General features: G+C 43.9%; 2 protein-coding genes across 7 annotated transcripts in view; one reads left to right on the top strand and one right to left on the bottom strand.

Moving 5' to 3' along the window:
* The first annotated feature begins 49 nt into the window (after window positions 1-49).
* LOC311129578 (MOB-like protein phocein) lies at window positions 50-19,381 on the top strand. Of its 4 annotated transcripts, none has more exons than XM_084161920.1 (8): window positions 152-384; window positions 2,749-2,904; window positions 12,223-12,285; window positions 13,027-13,127; window positions 13,937-14,066; window positions 14,427-14,506; window positions 14,589-14,700; window positions 16,066-18,268. In XM_084161920.1, exons 1-8 carry the CDS (start codon window positions 382-384, stop codon window positions 16,195-16,197), a joined length of 777 nt encoding a protein of 258 aa, XP_084018046.1. In that variant the 5' UTR covers window positions 152-381; the 3' UTR covers window positions 16,198-18,268. The 4 variants fall into 4 exon arrangements, 3 of the variants coding, with proteins under 3 accessions (XP_084018044.1, XP_084018046.1, XP_084018045.1); XR_014613293.1 differs by lacking the exons at window positions 152-384; window positions 2,749-2,904 and adding an exon at window positions 5,946-6,024 and having other exon boundaries at window positions 16,066-16,492; window positions 17,662-19,381; XM_084161919.1 differs by lacking the exons at window positions 152-384; window positions 2,749-2,904 and adding an exon at window positions 5,938-6,024.
* The window catches only part of LOC311129574 (raftlin-2-like), a 30,467-nt gene continuing 29,226 nt past the window's right edge, over window positions 18,576-19,816 (bottom strand). For 2 of the 3 annotated variants that reach the window (XM_084161912.1, XM_084161913.1), the window contains one exon: window positions 18,576-19,772. In XM_084161912.1, the coding sequence (XP_084018038.1) occupies window positions 19,563-19,772 (210 nt within the window). In that variant the 3' untranslated portion in view covers window positions 18,576-19,562. The remainder of the gene's footprint in view (window positions 19,773-19,816) is intronic. The other variant, XM_084161914.1, reaches the window with a different exon arrangement.

Raw genomic sequence — 19,816 nt, 5'->3', positions numbered from 1 at the left:
ACCCAGATTCCAGAACGCGCTATTAAGAGAAAAAAGAGGGGTCAAAGTTGTCACATTGTGCAACATTGCTGCGAATTGCAATCACATGAAAACTCATGAAGCATTAGTTATAATTTCATCATAACTGTCCCGACGAGTTCCCCCTGCACAACTGTGTTAATTTTATGTTTGCACGTGTTATGACTTGCTTTTTGCGTTATGGAATATTCTGGAACTTAAACTGTCCAGGAACCGTGAAGTAAGGACATTTGAAGACACGCATGCGCGTCCAAGTTCTCGATATTTCCTCACGTGGAGAGATTCCCCTTCCGCTTGTCAGATCCACATTCAAGAAGAAATCGGGGCTCAACATCACAAGGTCTCAACGACTACCACTTAAAAATGGTAAGACATTCTTTCTCAAAACATTGTCACATAGCTCAAATATAATTTAGGATGTTTAACATTCTATCACCAACAAAGTTGGCTAGCTAGCTAGTAGCTAGCATACCGAGTTTCATAACGTTAGCTAACTAGCTAGCTTGCTAACTATGCTTTGTTTTCTCTCAGACAAGGTCAGACAAATGATGCTATTTTCAGTGTTCGCACAAATAATCGAGCTTGCTAACTACCACTGCAAGAATACAGGATGAGATGAGTTCGGCAGGTTCACACTGTTTTTCAGGCAATGTCAAGCGAGCTTCCATGCATAATTGTGCCAAAGCAGATCGTTAACAGTTAGTTAGACACCACTTGAACCATTCAATCTCCAATCGTTGGTTATTGGAGAAAATATACATCTGAAGTTGGTACTGCTAACGAACTAGCTTTGTACTTTGAATGAAGTGATGTGAAGCATATTTTGCCAAAACTAATCCGAGGCCGCATGCTGATGATCCTTTGTGCACATAGGCATCTGGTATACATTTTTTAAATCTCATTTTTAAATTGTATTATTTGACCTATTCTATGTTTTTTGTAGTTCATTGTCGTTGTCCTTGCACAACGACGAAATGAAATACCGGCTCCTTATCAACCACTTCTGGGTTACGTTGTTTCACAGACGTAGTGACCCCATGTGCAACTGCGTCAGAACATTTTCATTTGGTCCGTGCTATCCGGAATCCTTGGGACGTCCCTACCCCTCATTGAAGTTGACATTTTAAAGGTTAGGTGAGTTTAGGTTAGGGACGTCCAGGATGGCACTGACCATTTTCATTTGCCTATTCATTTCCCAAACTCGCTTGTTTAAACATTTCAGACTAGTCTATTTGCTACGTTCACTTAACATTTACATTTACGTCATTTAGCAGACGCTCTTATCCAGAGCGACTTACAAATTGGTGCATTCACCCTATAACCAGTGGGATAACCACTTTACAATTATTATTATTATTATTATTTTTTTTTTAAGAGGGGGGGGGGGGGGGTAGAAGGATTACTTTATCCTATCCCAGGTATTCCTTAAAGAGGGGGTAACTTAACTTTAGTATGCAACACAATTCTACTTTGGAATACTGCCCATTATTTAAAAAAATTTTTTTAGTCATTTAGCAGACGCTCTTATCCAGAGCGACTTACAGTTAGTGAGTGCATAAAATTTTTTTTCTTCATACTTTATCCTAAATATGATAGATTGAGGGATCTGAACCATCAGACAAATCATTTACTGAAGAACAGACCTTGAATGTTATCTCTGGAGGTCTGGGTCCTTGAGACCTAGAATAACTAGACCTCACAAAGCCTTGGTCGCCATGCGGGGGGGGGAGTCACTTGCTGACTTGTTCTGGAATTTACTCCAACATTCCCGCCATGATTAGTCTAGAAGTGTATCTGTGGGTCAGGGTTCTGTCCTTCACTGAGATCATGGTAAACATTGACAGTGCAGCACCCATCATCCCCACTGGCCCCCCTAAAGAGTCAACAGCCTAGAGAACCACTGTCTCTCCCCTGTTTCAGAGATGCCCTTCACTCAAGGTCAGAGGTACATTTGCTAGCAGACTGGCAGCTGGTGTTGCAAATCTTCTCTGTTGTGGCTCCTAAGCTCCTTGCATTATGCTGGCCACAGAGAGAACCCACACTATACTTTCAGTAGTCTTAGTTTATGCTTGAAGATCGTCCTACATCAGAAATCGAACAACCGCTTTCTTTATGCTTTTCATTAGTGAATACAAAGAGTTTCTTTGTTGCCTTTGGCAGGGTCTACTTGACAAATTGCATGGACACTGCTAGTTATCAAGGTCCATCCCGATTTATATCCCTCCCCCACTCTAATGTAATGAACCCTCTGATTTCCTGTTGCCGTTACAGAGGTCCGTAGAGGACAGTACCTCTAACCTGTAGTAAGTAGGTTTATGAATACCTAGTTGGTAACTTGACCAAACTTACCAAACCAAGAACTCTTGGAAGACACCAAAGGTTTTTCAATGTACATAGTCCACCAAAATGTCCTTAATTTCAGTGGAAGATGGCTACAACACATTTCCTTTTGGCTATTTAAGGGGCTGCGGTGTTGGGCCCCTCCTGCTTTTGTTACTCAAGTCTTTATCAGTTCACACAATGGATCTCAGGCTCCACCTGGTGGCTATTTGAGGGTATGACCATTGCATGCCAAGCACTCACTGTAGAAGAGTCCAAAACTCTTGTCTCAAACTCCAATGAGCTATGTAGCTAAAATCAGTTTCAATTTTAATTTTTTTTGCAGTTAGATTGCAATGTTTTGTTGTACATTGTCTCTGTCAAATAAAATACTTCCCCTTCATCTTATAGGCTTTCAGGAAATTCCTTCCCATGTTTGACCGGGTGCTGGTGGAGCGTCTGGCTGCAGAGACTATGTCGAAGGGGGGCATTATGCTGCCAGAGAAGGCCCAGGGCAAGGTGCTACAGGCCACAGTGGTGGCAGTGGGACCAGGCTCCACCAACCAGGTAACTTACTGCTCCTGTTTCACTCTCTCCGGCTAATCAATAGCTTATCTCTGAGCTGTCGAACTAACTGGCTTGTCTGTCTGCTGTGCAGTTAATCAGATTTCACAATGCCGGGAGATTAGAAGTGTTTAACTTCAGGGACCACATTGATACAATATAGCACATTTTTTATGTGAGAGCTTGCTGCTCTGGCTTGTGTCCATAGAGATAGATAGAGGACTCATCTTTATAGATGTGCCATTATAGCGTGTGACAGCATGTGCAGCGCCATTGGAGCTACAACCCATAGGAATCCCCACCCAGTTGACTACTTTAAAATGGCGGAAGCGTGGTGGAAGCCTTCAATGGCGCTGCCCATGCTAAAACGGCTTTTGGCCACTAGAGGCTTCTTATCATTCTCTATGGTTGTGTCTAACGGTGTTGTCTACTGATCTCATTCAGAAAGGATATCTGACACCCATGAGTGTCAAAATTGGAGAGAAGGTCCTTCTGCCAGAGTACGGAGGAACTAAAGTCAACCTGGAAGACAAGGTATGTCTAGAAATGTTATATTATCTATGTAATGAAAAATGTATATCATACTTATCTAATATATAATTAAAAAATATAATGATTAGTTGGAGGAGTAATCTACATGTTCATTAATTACAATAATTATGACCACAGTAAAAGCAATTGATTCTTCTAATTGTCTTTCAATTTCTACATACATTTGTTTTTCAGGAATACTTCCTGTTCCGTGATGCTGACATCCTTGGCAAATATGTAGAATAGTCCTTTTCGCTGTGTAACCCCCATTCATTCTAATAGAGAAGGTTGACTCGTTTAGTTTTTCTTTTTTATGTTATTCAATTGTAAATAATTCTGATCATGTTTTGTTACAATAATAAAGTGAACTATTGAATCTAGATGTGCCTCTTTCATACTCCTCCCAAGCAGATATTCTATGAAAATAGGATTTTATATGTGCAAGTGGGGACTCTTCATATTGAGGAGTGAGTTTCACAGATCCCCCATATGCTACACTCAGAATAAGACAAGTTGAATATACATATGAACTTTCCACAAATCAGATTTGCATAAGATTTTGATTAAGTACCAGTTGATTAGGAACTGGTTTTGGTAAATGAAACACGAGCAATGGACATTAGACCGGTGGAAATCTGTCCTTTGGTCTGGAGTCCAAATTTGATATTTTTGGTTCCAACCGCCGTGTCTTTGTGAGACGCAGTGTAGGTGAACGGATGATATCCGCATGTGTATTTCCCACCGTGAAGAATGGGGTTGAGGTGTGACGGTGTGGGGATGCTTTGCTGGGTGCTTTTTTTTTTTTTTTTTCTAGGCACACTTAACCAGCATGGCTACCACAGCATTCTGCAGCTATACGCCATCCCATCTGGTTTGGGCTTAGTGGGACTATAATTTGTTTTTCAACAGGACAATGACTACACTCAATACCCCATAATGACAAAGCAAAAATAGGTTTTTAGAAATGTTTGCACATTTATTAAAAACAAAAAACATAAGTATTCAGACCCTTTACTATGAGACTCGAAATTGAGCTCAGGTGCATCCTGTTTCCATTGATCATCCTTGAGCTGTTTCTACAACTTGATTGGAGTCCACCTGTTGTAAATTCAATTGATTGGACATGATTTGGAAAGGCACACACCTGTCTATATAAGGTCCCACAGTTGACAGTGCAGCTCAGGGCTAAAACAAAGCCATGAGGTCGAAGAAATTGTCCGTAGAGTTCCGAGACAGGATTGTGTCGAGGCATAGATCTGGGGAAGGGTAGCAAAACATTTATACAGCATTGAAGGTCCCCAAGAACACATTGGCCTCCATCATTCTTAAATGGAAGAAGTTTGGGACCACCAAGACTCTTCCTAGAGCTGGCCGCCCGGCCAAACTGAGCATTCGGGTGAGAAGGGCCTTGGCCAGGGAGGTGACCAAGAACCTGATGGTCATAATGACAGAGCTCCAGAGTTCCTCTGTGGAGATGGGAGAACCTTCCAGAAGGACAACCATCTCTGCAGCACTCCACCAATCAGGCCTTTATGGTAGAGTGACCAGATGGAAGGCACTCCTCAGTTAAAGGCACATGACAGCCTGCTTGGAGTTTGCCAAAAGGCACCTAAAGACTCTCAGACCATGAGAAACAAGATTTTCTGGTCTGATGAAAGCAAGATTGAACTCTTTGGCCTGAATGCCAAGCGTCACGTATGGAGGAAACTTGGCACCATACCTACGGTGAAGCATGGTGGTGGCAGCGTCATGCTGTATGGATGTTTTTTAGCGGCAGGGACTGGGAGACTAGTCAGGATTGAGGCAAAGATGAATGAAGCAAAGTACAGAGAGAACCTTGATGAAAACCTGCTTCAGAGCGCTCAGGACCTCAGACTGGGGTGAAGGTTCACCTTCCAACAGGACAACTACCCTAAGCACACAGCCAAGACAACGCAGGAGTGGCTTTGGGACAAGTCTCTGAAAGTCCTTGAGTGGCTCAGCCAGAGCCCGGACTTGAACCTGATCGAACATCTCTGGAGAGACCTGAAAATAGCTGTGCAGCAACGCTCCCCATCCAACCTGAAAAAGCTTGAGAGGATCTGCAGAGAAGAATGGGAGAAACTCCCCAAATACAGGTGTGCCAAGCTTGTAGCATCATACCCAAGAAGACTCGAGGCTGTAATCGCTGCCAAAGGTGCTTCAACAAAGTACTGAGTTAAGGGTCTGAATACTTATGTAAATGTGATATTTCAGTTTTGAATTGTAATAAATTAGCAAAAATGTATACACAACTATTTTTGCTTTGTCATTATGGGGTATTGTGTGTCGATTGGGGGGGGGGTCTATTACATCATTTTTAGAATAAGGCTGTAACCTAACAAAATGTGGAAAAAGTCGAGGGGTCTGAATACTTTCCGAAGGCACTATCTCTGGCGGAATGTCCACTGCTTGGTAGCCTTGCAACTCCCTGTCCCCGCTCCTGATACAGTGAATCCGTCACACACAAGTCAGTGCATTTGTGCCTCATATGCATCCGGGCATTCTGTCGAGATGGTCATGGCGGAGGGTACTGCAGTTCTGAGGAGGAATCGGCCTGGAACCAAGGCGAAGGTATGTTTCCACAAATCGGAATACGATTGCATATGGTAAAGAGACCAACGGTGACCACGGTGGTCTTGCAGGAACAGTGCATTTCATTCAGATTTCGGGTTTTGAGTCGTTTCTCTGTACGGTTAACTCGGAGTTGTCTTCCGAAAAACAGGAAGAGTCGGGCTTGCAACTGGGTAACGTTAGCTAGCGTTAGCTAACTTGGCAAGCTAAAATGTACCACAGATAATTAGAAACTTGCTAGCTAGTTAGACTTAAAACAAAAATATGGACACCATCTGAAAACCACTTTATTGTTGCTAGCTAGCTAGTAACTAGCTAGCTAATCTAGTTTACGTTAGCTAGATATCTAAGTTGGCTAATAGCTGTAATTGTTGACATATTATCTAGCTACAGTAGCTAGCTACCGTTAGTAATTGTTAGCGAGCTATTTTGACATAAAAAAATATATATATATATATTTCACCTTTATTTAACCAGGTAAGCCAGTTGAGAACAAGTTCTCATTTACAACTGCGACCTGGCCAAGATAAAGCAAAGCAGTGCGATAAAAACAACAACACAGACTTACATACGGGGTAAAACAAAACATAAAGTCAAAAAATACAACAGAAAATATATATACAGTGTGTGCAAATGTAGCAAGTTATGGAGGTAAGGCAATAAATAGGCTATAGTGCAAAATAATTACAATTAGTATTAACACTGGAATGCTAGATGTGCAAGAGATTATGTGCAAATAGAGATACTGGGGTGCAAAATAGCAAAAATAAATAACAATATAGGGATGAGGTAGTTGGGTGGGCTAATTTCAGATGGGCTGTGTACAGGTGCAGTGATCGGTAAGGTGCTCTGACAACTGATGCTTAAAGTTAGTGAGGGAGAGAAGAGTCTCCAGCTTCAGAGATTTTTGCAATTCGTTCCAGTCATTGGCAGCAGAGAACTGGAAGGAATGGCGGCCAAAGGAGGTGTTGGCTTTGGGGATGACCAGTGAGATATACCTGCTGGAGTGCAGACTACGGGTGGGTGCTGCTATAGTGACCAATGAGCTAAGATAAGGCGGGATTTGCCTAGCATTGATTTATAGATGGCCTGGAGCCAGTGGGTTTGACGACGAACATGTAGTGAGGACCAGCCAACAAGAGCGTACAGGTCACAGTGGTGGGTAGTGTATGGGGCTTTGGAGACAAAACGGATGGCACTGTGATAGACTACATCCAATTTGCTGAGTAGAGTGTTGGAGGCCATTTTGTAAATGACATCGCCGAAGTCAAGGATCGGTAGGATTGTCAGTTTTACGAGGGCATGTTTGGCAGCATGAGTGAAGGAGGCTTTGTTGCGAAATAGGAAGCCGATTCTAGATTTAACTTTGGATTGGAGATTCTTAATGTGAGTCTGGAAGGAGAGTTTACAGTCTAACCAGACACCTAGGTATTTGTAGTTGTCCACATACTCTAGGTCAGACCCGTCGAGAGTAGTGATTCTAGTCGGGTGGGCGGGTGCCAGCAGCGTTTGATTGAAGAGCATGCATTTAGTTTTACTAGTGTTTAAGAGCAGTTGGAGGCTACTGAAGGAGTGTTGTATGGCATTGAAGCTCGTTTGGAGGTTTGTTAACACAGTGTCCAATGAAGGGCCAGATGTATACAAAATGGTGTCGTCTGCGTAGAGGTGGATCTGAGAGTCACCAGCAGCAAGAGCGACATCATTGATATACACAGAGAAAAGAGTCGGCCCAAGAATTAAACCCTGTGGCACCCCCATAGAGACTGCCATAGGTCCAGACAACAGGCCCTCCGATTTGACACATTGAACTCTATCTGAGAAGTAGTTGGTGAACCAGGCGAGGCAGTCATTTGAGAAACCAAGGCTATTTAGTCTGCCAATAAGAATGCGGTGGTTGACCGAGTCGAAAGCCTTGGCCAGGTCGATGAAGACGGCTGCACAGTACTGTCTATTATCGTTCACGGTTATAATATCGTTTAGGACCTTGAGCGTGGCTGAAGTGCACAGGTCCAGATTTTGGGGGGGGCATGGGTAAGTTTCAGCTGAGGGTGCATAGTTGGTGGCCGGGGTAGTGGTAGCCAGGTGGAAAGCATGGCCAGCCGTAGCAAAATGCTTGTTGAAATTCTCGATTATTGTAGATTTATCGGTGGTGATAGTGTTTCCTAGCCTCAGTGCAGTGGGCAGCTGGGAGGAAGTGCTCTTATTCTCCATGGACTTTACAGTGTCCAAAAACTTTTTGGAGTTAGTGCTACAGGATGCAAATTTCTGTTTGAAAAAGTTAGCCTTTGCTTTCCTAACTGCTTGTGTATATTGGTTCCTAACTTCCCTGAAAAGTTGCATATCGCGGGGGCTATTTGATGCTAATGCAGTACGCCACAGGATGTTTTTGTGCTGGTCAAGGGCAGTCAAGTCTGAGGAGAACCAGGGGCTAAATCTGTTCTTAGTTCTGTATTTTTTGAATGGGGCATGTTTATTTAAGATTGAGAGGAAATTACTTTTAAAGAACAACCAGGCATCCTCTACTGACGGAATGAGATCTATATCCATCCAGGATACCTGGGCCAGGTCAATTAGGAAGGCCTGCTCGCTAAAGTGTTTTAGGGAGAGTTTGACAGTGATGAGGGGTGGTCGTTTGACCGCGTACCCGTTACGGACGCAGGCAATAAGGCAGTGATCGCTGAGATCCTGGTTGAAGACAGCGGAGGTGTATTTAGAGGGTAAGTTAGTCAGGATGATATCTATGAGGGTACCCATGTTTATGGATTTAGGGTTGTACCTGGTTGGTTCGTTGATAGTTTGTGTGAGATTGAGGGCATCTAGTTTGGATTGTAGGATGGCCGGGGTGTTAAGCATATCCCAATTTAGGTCACCAAGCAGTACGAACTCTGAGGATAAATGGGGGGCAATCAATTCACATATGGTGTCCAGGGCACAGCTGGGGGCTGAGGGGGGTCTGTAGCAAGCGGCAACAGTGAGAGACTTATTTCTGGAAAGGTGGATTTTTAGAAGTAGAAACTCAAACTGTTTGGGCACAGACCTGGATAGTATAATAGAGCTCTGCAGGCTATCTCTACAGTAGATTGCAACTCCACCCCCTTTGGCAGTTCTATCTAGACGGAAAATGTCATAGTTGGGGATGGAAATGTCAGAATTTTTGGTGGCCTTCCTAAGCCAGGATTCAGACACTGCTAGAACATCAGGGTTGGCGGAGTGTGCTAACGCAGTGAATAACTCAAACTTAGGAAGTAGACTTCTGATATTAACATGCAAGAAACCAAGGCTTTTGCGATTACAGAAGTCAACAAATGATAGCGCCTGGGGAGTAGGAGTGATACTGAGGGCTGCAGGGCCTGGGTTAGCCTCTACATCACTAGAGGAACAGAGGAGGACTAGAATAAGGATACGGCTAAAGGCTTTAAGAACTGGTCTTCTAGTGCGTTGGGTACATAGAATAAAGGGGGCAGATTTCCGGGCGTTGTAGAAAAGATTCAGGGCATTATGTACAGACAAGGATATGGAAGGATATGAGTAAAGTGGAGGTAAACCTAAGCGTTGGGTAACAATGAAAGAGATAGCATCACTGGAGGCACTGATTGAGTCGGTCTCCGCGTGTATGGGGGGTGAGACAAAGGAGCTATCTAAGACAGGTTTAGCTGGGCTGGGGGATCTACAGTGAAATAGTACAATTAGAAATAACCGAAACAGCAATAAGCAAACCATATTGACATGGGAGAGAGGCATAAAGCAATCACAGGTGTAATTTGAGAGAGCTAAGACAACAGCTGGTAATGACGACACAGTTTGGGCTGAGGCTAAACATAAACAGGATGCGGTACCGTAAAAAGGAACAGTCCAGCAGGCATCAGTTGTATAGCTGAGTTATCATAAGGTCCGGTGAACAGCAATAGGATAGTTCGGAGGTAGATCGGGGGCTGCTAAAGCACTAGCGAGCAAGAGGCCACGGCTAGCGTGTGCTAGCGGGCCGGGGCTAGCAGATGGATAACTGTTCATGGCTAACTGTTCATTTTTTTAGTCATTTTAGCAGACGCTCTTATCCAGAGTGACTTAAAGTTAGTCAGTGCATACATTTTTTTCATACTGGTTCATGACCTGTAGTCTAAAGCTACTGTACTTTAGCTAGCTGGCTAACGTCATATTATTTTCCATCAACTAGCTATCAACCCAAGTAACGGTAATTGTTTGTGTAATTATACTAATACGTGTCCAATGTCACTAGCTAGCTAGCTAACCAGTAACTAATGTAGCTAGCTATATACAGTATATATATTTTTATATTAGGATCCCCATTACTACTCTTCCTGGGGTCCATACAGATTTAAAATAATTAAGTAGCTACATCACAACAAAACGCAACAGGCTACTTCATTAATAAAACAATAGATCATGCAATACATTATTACTCTATTACAAATGTATAATATACAACAGTAAGATGAGGGAGGACACTATTTTTATGAGCATGGCCTTTATTTCTATTACAGCATATTGGATGACTGCCATTCATATTCCATTCACCCAGCTCAATGTAACATCGATAGGTTTAGCTAGGTTACTACACAATATACTTGGATTTTCCCTATACCCATCATGAGGTTGCTACAACCTAGACTATGAATGAAAGTTTACAACAGGTGCACAGGTCGAGATGATAAAAATTGGAGTAATCAAGGTGACAGACAGTGACACATTTAATATCGCCTTGCACACTCTTGTCTGTATCTAGCTGATCTAGGGTCTAATCATTAGTCCAACAGTTGCAAATGAGAGTTTCTATTCAACAAATTCAGGTGTATTCATCCCCGTTTCGTTGTATTTGCTTCCGTTTTAAGAAACGTTTTTCAACAGAATCGGCAGAATGAATACACCCCTGATCACATTCGAACACAGTTCACATTCATAGCAGCCACATACAAACAGCATTATCACTTTGTAGTGCATTTACGTGCGCTCCTCTCGCATTTTCCCTTCGCTTGTGGACTTCAGTGCACAACAAATCAGCTGTCTGTGACCAGGCGAAAAACCTTTCCAAGCCAAACCTTCATATCATAATCGCTAACCGCTGCACACAGCCTACATCGTTGTCACCATATTAGCTAACGTCATAGTCAAGAAAGCTACTAGAACTAACGCTTTAGTAAACCCGCTACAATCATGCAGTACAGTGTACAGTCAGCAAGCAGTTTAGCAGTTACACCAGCGGGCCCTGGACTGGTGTCAATAAATTCATAAACCAAAAGCTTACCTTGACTTGGAAGAGTTCCGGTGTTGGATAGCCATAGCCAGCTAGCTAACATAGCATCCCTCTCTGTTTGAGCTGGGTGTTTTGAGTAGGCAAAACTACTAGCTAGCTGCATTCACTAGCTAAGAAAGTGAAACAAATACAACAAGAAATATAGCTACCTCTCTCCTTGCGTCTCCTTCATTTTTGAAGAAATTAATTTGTTCAAAACTGTTCAACTATTGTCTTTCTCTCTCTTTGAGTCAACTACTCACCACATTTTATGCACTGCAGTGCTAGCTAGATAGGTTGGAGGACGTCCGGAAGTTGTCATAATTACTGTATAAGTCTATGGAAGGTGGTGAGAACCATGAGCCTCCTAGGTTTTGTATTGAAGTCAATGTACCCAGAGGAGGACAGAAACTAGCTGTCCTCCAGCAACACCATGGTGCTACCCTACAGAGTGCTGATGAGGCTACTGTAGACCTTCAAAGCAAAACAGTGTGTTTTAATCAATTATTTGGTGACATGAATATGTTTCAAGTTTTAATGTCAAAAGCACAGCGAAATTCCTTTCTTACAAACTATTTAGTATTGTTTGATCAACAATTCTTAATGTAAAAAAAATCAAATGAAACTCCCCCTCCACTGAGGAGCCTCCACTGATATACAATTATTATTACAATGTGTGTGTTAGCGTGTCTGCTGTGAGGTGTTGTTTTATCAGTTTTTTAAATCTGATTTTACTGCACGCTTACTTGATGTGGAAGAGTTCCATGTAGTCATCGCTCTATGTAGTATTGTGTGTTTCCTAGAGTCTGTTCTGGACTTGGGTAATGTGAAGAGACCGTCTGTCTAGTTAGATGAAATATGAAAGGCTGAGAGGTGACACTATTTTGCCCTTTGAGCCATAGCCACACATGCACTGAATATGATTATCCCTCCCTCTCTCACTGCAGGATTTCTACAACTGGCCGGATGAATCCTTTGAGGAGATGGACAGCACGCTGGCTGTACAACAGGTGTGGTTGAGTTAGCTAGTGGGGAATAACTGTGGAGTCCATTTTGAGCTTCAAATTAGCCTTAAGTGTTATGATTGCAGAATGCTGTTCATAGCTGTCAAGTGCCAAGCCTGACGGTGACAAGCTCTACCTTATTTTAAGATGGCTGCCTGCTGCCCTATAAACCTACTGTTAGGTTCTAAACGAACCGAGTAAAACTCACGGACGATTGTTAAAGCTCAAACCAAGTTTATTCTCCCAAAGGGTCAAACAGCTGCATAAGACAAAAAACATATTCACACAAGCACTGGTATTTAACCCTTCCTATGCGGAGTCTCCTCCTCACACATATGGTCAGCCAATACATCTGTTGCCAGCCAGAACTTTAGTGGTGACTGTTCTTTCTCACTTCATCTGACCTGACCTTAGCCCGCATTCCTCAATCCTCCCCACTCATAGCTGTCCTGTTGACTTGTACCAGTCTGTGGCCCCCCTCCTTCCCATAGGATCCCTGATGTCTAACAATAACATGTTCTGACAGTATGTACACATCCTATATTCCTCTCTCTCCCTCTGTGACATGATTAAGGATGTTTGAAGTTTATAGGTCAGAACCCATCACTACAAAGCATCTCATCTATTAATGGTTGACTAGTGTGATCATTGTCACCCATGTCAGAAGCTATTTATTTTAGCTAGCAAGGGGATGATGGCAAGATGTTCTGATCACTAACCTCAGTGCCTCCCCTGTCCCTTGTTCAGTACATTCAGCAGAACATCCGGTCAGACTGCTCCAGTATCGATAAGATCCTGGAGCCACCAGAGGGACAGGACGAGGGGGTGTGGAAGTATGAGCACCTCAGGTACAGTAGCTGCACTTCACACTAGACTCTGCACTACACACTAGACTCTGCACTACACACTAGACTCTGCACTACACACTCTAGACTCTGCACTACACACTCTAGACTCTGCACCACACACTCTAGACTCTGCACTACTCACTCTTGACTCTGCACCATCCACTCTTGACTCTGCACCACCCACTCTTGACTCTGCACCACCCACTCTTGACTCTGCACCACCCACTCTTGACTCTGCACTACTCACTCTAGACTCTCCACCACCCACTCTTGACTCTGCACTACTCACTCTAGACTCTGCACCACCCACTCTTGACTCTGCACCACTCACTCTAGACTCTGCACTACTCACTCTAGACTCTGCACCACCCACTCTTGACTCTGCACTACTCACTCTAGACTCTGCACCACCCACTCTAGACTCTGCACCACCCGCTCTTGACTCTGCACTACACACTCTAGACTCTGCACCACCCACTCTTGACTCTGCACCACCCACTCTTGACTCTGCACCACCCACTCTTGACTCTGCACCACCCACTCTTGACTCTGCACTACTCACTCTAGACTCTGCACTACCCACTCTTGACTCTTCACCACCCACTCTAGACTCTGCACCACCCACTCTTGACTCTGCACTACTCACTCTTGACTCTGCACCACCCACTCTTGACTCTGCACCACCCACTCTTGACTCTGCACTTCTCACTCTTGACTCTGCACTACACACACTACACTGAGATCAAAAACCTTACTCCGTGTGGGTGTGTTGACTCAGTCTGTGTCTACTGTTCTCCCATCTGATACAGGCAATTTTGTCTGGAGCTGAATGGACTAGCTGTGAAACTGCAGAGTGAGTGCCACCCAGAGACCTGCACCCAGATGACCGCCACAGAACAGTGGATCTTCCTGTGTGCTGCACACAAGACCCCCAAAGAGGTCTGTTACTAAAATCAGAATTCAGAACGTCTTGAAGAACGGTTGGGCCTTAATGGTCATGTACTCTCATAATCTCCACCCGGCACTGCCAGAAGAAGACTGGCCACCCCTCAGAGCCAGGTTCCTCTCTAGGTTTCTTCCTAGGTTCCTGCCTTTTCTAGGGAGTTTTTCCTACCCACTGTGCTTCTACATCTGCATTGCTTGATCTTTGGGGTTTTAGGCTCAGTTTCTGTATAGGACTTTATGACAACTGCTGATGTAAAAAGGGCTTTATAAAATACATTTGATTGAATTCAATTCACATTTTTCAGCCCAGCCTGCAATGCATTATATTTAAGTTGCCTGTGCTTGGGTCCACAGTGCCCTGCCATTGACTACACCAGGCACACGCTGGACGGAGCTGCCTGCCTTCTCAACAGCAACAAATATTTCCCCAGCCGGTGAGTACACACACACACACACACTCTATGTAAAGGAGTACTTTGGTTCCCCACTCATGCGCTTTCAATCTTCCCTCCCCAGTGTGAGCATCAAGGAGTCCTCAGTGGCCAAGCTAGGCTCTGTGTGTCGCCGGATCTATAGGATATTCTCCCATGCTTACTTCCACCATCGCCAGATATTTGACAAGTATGAGGTAAGTTGAAGGTTCACACTTCCAAAATAGACTTGGCAGTGAGGTATGATTTGGGCTCCTCATACAAATGGAAAATGACAGTAAAGCTTCACTGGGACATTCATTGCTTTTTTGCTTGTTTGAATTAGAAAATATAATGCACTTACCCACACCAGATGTGCAACAGATTGAGCAGGAATTGATGAGAATGATTACCAACTCTTTTATTCTCCGTATGTGGCCAACCAGCTATGGTCATATTCCATTTTGTAGTAGTCCCATATTCAGACAACAGGTGGCACTACAGACCTAGACAATAGGGAAACACTGAACTGATACTGTATGTTGTCGTTACTAGAGCTGAATAGAGTCTGGGACCTGGGCATATCCATAATGGTCACTTCATGGTCTACTGAACTCATGCTCAGTGGAGTTCACCCATGTGATGACTCCAAGCAGACCAAAGCTATGGCTCTACATACAACGGTTAGTTCTGATCCTTGATGCTTATTAGCTGCGTTCCAGACATGATTTACTTCATGACAAATCACGGCTGTGACAGGCTCTATAGTAAATGGTCAGTCAGCCTCTAAACTCAGACCTCAGACTTCATCCTCTGGTTTCTCCTCTGTGTTTAGTGTCTAGGGGTAGAGGCTAGAGGTTGTTTCTGGACCAGGCCCAACTCATCCTCTGGTTTCTCCTCTGTGTTTAGTGTCTAGGGGTAGAGGCTAGAGGTTGTTTCTGGACCAGGCCCAACTCATCCTCTGGTTTCTCCTCTGTGTTTAGTGTCTAGGGGTAGAGGCTAGAGGTTGTTTCTGGACCAGGCCCAACTCATCCTCTGGTTTCTCCTCTGTGTTTAGTGCCTAGGGGTAGAGGCTAGAGGTTGTTTCTGGACCAGGCCCAACTCATCCTCTGGTTTCTCCTCTGTGTTTAGTGTCTAGGGGTAGAGGCTAGAGGTTGTTTCTGGACCAGGCCCAACTCATCCTCTGGTTTCTCCTCTGTGTTTAGTGCCTAGGGCTAGAGGCTAGAGGTTGTTTCTGGACCAGGCCCAACTCATCCTCTGGTTTCTCCTCTGTGTTTAGTGTCTAGGGGTAGAGGCTAGAGGTTGTTTCTGGACCAGGCCCAACTCATCCTCTGGTTTCTCCTCTGTGTTTAGTGCCTAGGGCTAGAGGCTAGAGGTTGTTTCTGGACCAGGCCCAACTCATCCTCTGGTTTCTCCTCTTTGTTAAGTGTCTAGGGGTAGAGGCTAGAGGTTGTTTCTGGACCAGGCCCAACTCATCCTCTGGTTTCTCCTCTGTGTTTAGTGTCTAGGGGTAGAGGCTAGAGGTTGTTACTGGACCAGGCCCAACTCTCATCCTCTGGTTTCTCCTCTTTCCTTCCCTGTAGAACGAGACGTTCCTGTGCCATCGGTTCACGCGCTTCGTGATGAAGTACAACCTGATGTCCAAGGACAACCTGATTGTACCTATCTTGGAGGAGGAGGTCCAGAACGCCTCAGCTGGGGAGAGCGAGGCCTGAGAGGAGAGCTGCACACAGGAGACCAGACGGGAGTTCAAATACTAGAGTCAAATACTGCTTGATTGAGCTTGCCTGTTGCAATGAAACCAATGAGAGTCCCACAAGTGCAAACCCCGCCCACCTGGCACTCCAGGCAGGCTATAGCAAACGCTCAAAGTATTTGAAAAGCTACAGTCTCTCACTACTCTGTAGGGGAACGTTGCTTTAACCTTTGGAGCAGCTGGATTTACAAAAGCTACATTAAACCATAATACAGTTGGGGAAAAAAGTATTTAGTCAGCCACCAATTGTGCAAGTTCTCCCACTTAAAAAGATGAGAGAGGCCTGTAATTTGCATCATAGGTACACGTCAACTATGACATACAAAATGAGAAAAAAATATCCAGAAAATCACATTGTAGGATTTGTAATGAATTTATTTGCAAATTATGGTGGAAAATAAGTATTTGGTCAATAACAAAAGTTTCTCAATACTTTGTTATATACCCTTTGTTGGCAATGACACAGGTCAATGTTTTCTGTAAGTCTTCAGAAGGTTTTCACACACTGTTGCTGGTATTTTGGCCCATTCCTCCATGCAGATCTCCTCTAGAGCAGTGATGTTTTGGGGCTGTCGCTGGGCAACACAGACTTTCAACTCCCTCCAAAGATTTTCTATGGGGTTGAGATCTGGAGACTGGCTAGGCCACTCCAGGACCTTGAAATGCTTCTTACGAAGCCACTCCTTCGTTGCCCGGGCGGTGTGTTTGGGATCATTGTCATGCTGAAAGACCCAGCCACGTTTAATCTTCAATGCCCTTGCTGATGGAAGGAGGTTTTCACTCAAAATCTCACGATACATGGCCCCATTCATTCTTTCCTTTACACAGATCAGTCGTCCTGGTCCCTTTGCAGAAAAACAGCCCCAAAGCATGATGTTTCCACCCCCATGCTTCACAGTAGGTATGGTGTTCTTTGGATGCAACTCAGCATTCTTTGTCCTCCAAACACGACGAGTTGAGTTTTTACCAAAAAGTTCTATTTTGGTTTCATCTGACCATATGACATTCTCCCAATCCTCTTCTGGATCATCCAAATGCACTCTAGCAAACTTCAGACGGGCCTGGACATGTACTGGCTTAAGCAGGGGGACACATCTGGCACTGCAGGATTTGAGTCCCTGGCGGCGTAGTGTGTTACTGATGGTAGGCTTTGTTACTTTGGTCCCACCTCTCTGCAGGTCATTCAATAGGTCCCCCCGTGTGGTTCTGGGATTTTTGCTCACCGTTCTTGTGATCATTTTGACCCCACGGGGTTACAGGTCTGTGAGAGCCAGAAATCTTGCTTGTTTGTAGGTGACCAAATACTTATTTTCCACCATAATTTGCAAATAAATTCATTAAAAATCCTACAATGTGATTTTCTGGAATTTTTTCTCTCAATTTGTCTGTCATAGTTGACATGTACCTATGATGAAAATTACAGGCCTCTCTCATCTTTTTAAGTGGGAGAACTTGCACAATTGGTGGCTGACTAAATACTTTTTTCCCCCACCGTATGTGTTGATGACAAAGGCACACCTTTATGGTCTTCCAGTATATTACCCCTGCTGTCCCATGTCATTGTCCGCCCCCCCCCTATCAGGTCTTTGCTGGTGCTTCACCTTTGCTTTATCTCTCCCTGTTGCTTTTGTTCTCTCACTGAATTCGAAATAGACTCCTTGCCACTCCTGTAGATCTGAGAGGCTTGGATAGGTGGAAAAATATGCAGACATTTCCACGAAACCCATTGAAAGGCAAGATGAAGCTATGACCATAATGCTTATCTGTATCCACTCCTCAAGTTTACAGGTGTGCCTAGGGTTTAGAGGTTAGGGGTCCATTTGTGGTTCAGAATCCCTCTATGCTTGTGTTGCTCTGAGTACACACCACCTTCACCCTTTACCCTCCCTCCCCCTCATCCTTAAGTTATTTTGTGGGAGGAGTCTTGTCGATCCGCCCAACTTTTTATTTTCCTTTAAAGAACTACATTTTGTTACTGTGGACATTTCCATGTCTTAATAAAAAAGGACTATTACCGTTTTCTTGTTGACCCAAAAAACTATCCCTTTGTATAATTTGGCCTCATCTGGTATGACTTAATTTTTAAATGCAGCTTGTAAAAGTAATGGGAATATTTGAGAGGTTTACACCTCTCAACACCTGGATGAAGAAGGTTAAGGTGGCAGATGTGAGTGTGGGGCCACCGCTGGAACTGTCAAGAATGAACTTGTCCTGTCCATGGCCTCTATTCCATTTAGCCTAGCTGCCAAGTGCTTAAAAGTAAATAATTGGTCAGTAAATGTGAGGAAATCATGGCCAGTGTTTTTCTAAAGCGGAGAATACAACTGGACACAGAGGAACGAGGAGAAATAGCTGTTTAATAAAATATCAACACCGATGACAAAAGGAAGCAAAATATTACAAATTCTCAAATGAAAACACTGCAACTGGTAAATAATACTGATTTGTTTTGCCATCCCCAAAACAAGGGGACTCATAAACTTGTATTCTGTGTAACTAAAAAGGTCCATCTCTAGTGATACTTTTTGTTAACATCTACAATATGTACATCATCATGGTGTTCTCTTATACAACAAACCCTTTGTTGTTTCACTTTAATAGTATTATAAAACAAATGTCACAGTCATCTCCCTTAGTAACACAATAGGGCTTTTGTCTGAAGAACTGAGGAAAGGAATCATCACTGGGCAGAATGAAACAATTGAGGCCTGATAACCAGTACCATGTGGCTATGATAAAATAACTACCAGCTATTTCTTATGACACAATAGGTGCAGGAATAGAATAGGTCCTGATGCCAATGAATAAAAAATATTTAAAAATACAGATCAATGAACAACAGACTTGAGCACAAAAACATGGGGACACGTTGTTCCAACATCCAGGTGTGTCGTTGGTCACAGAGTTCAGTCCAGTGGTCTGTGTGTGTCTACATGGAAGGTACTTCCTGGTTCCCCTGGTCACTGTGGAGATGTCCTGCGCTTTGTGCTAGTCACAGTTATGTGTGAATGCATGTTCTTTCTCATATGAAAAGGTGGTGTGTGAACGATGTGATGTGTGAATCTGGATTTATACGTGCGTATTTGTGATGGTATGAACAAAAGTGTCTCAACATCAGTGAATATAGACGGCTTGCTTTTCCCAACAAAATTTATAAAAATGGAAATAACACCATCTCAAAATGGTAAATATGGCTTCATAATAAAAAAAAAACAGAAAGTGCCAAGTTTTGCTTTCTAATCTATGGTCTTCTTGGTTATGGAAGCGATTAGAGGGATAGATGGGGAATGTATATCATCTGTGTGTGTGTGTCCATTTCAGGGGTCACATGCAGGTGACCTCTGCCGCCCCGTCGTCGTGCTCGAAGCCCCCCTCCTCTAGGTGGGACAGGGCGCTGGGGTACCCCCCTCCGAAAACAGGGAACCCCCCGATACCCCCAGCGGTGGGGGACAGCTCCACAGTGGGGGGTGTTAGGGGGCCGCCCACACCTTGACTCACAGAGCGAGTGGACACGTCCCTCTGAATGGACCCCGCCTGGGAGAGGACAGAGAGGGGAGGATCAGAGAGGAAGAGGCTAG

This window comes from Coregonus lavaretus (genome assembly GCF_964263955.1).
Source record: "Coregonus lavaretus genome assembly, chromosome: 5".
NCBI lineage: Eukaryota > Metazoa > Chordata > Actinopteri > Salmoniformes > Salmonidae > Coregonus > Coregonus lavaretus.
This window is presented reverse-complemented; position numbering and strand designations above follow the sequence as displayed.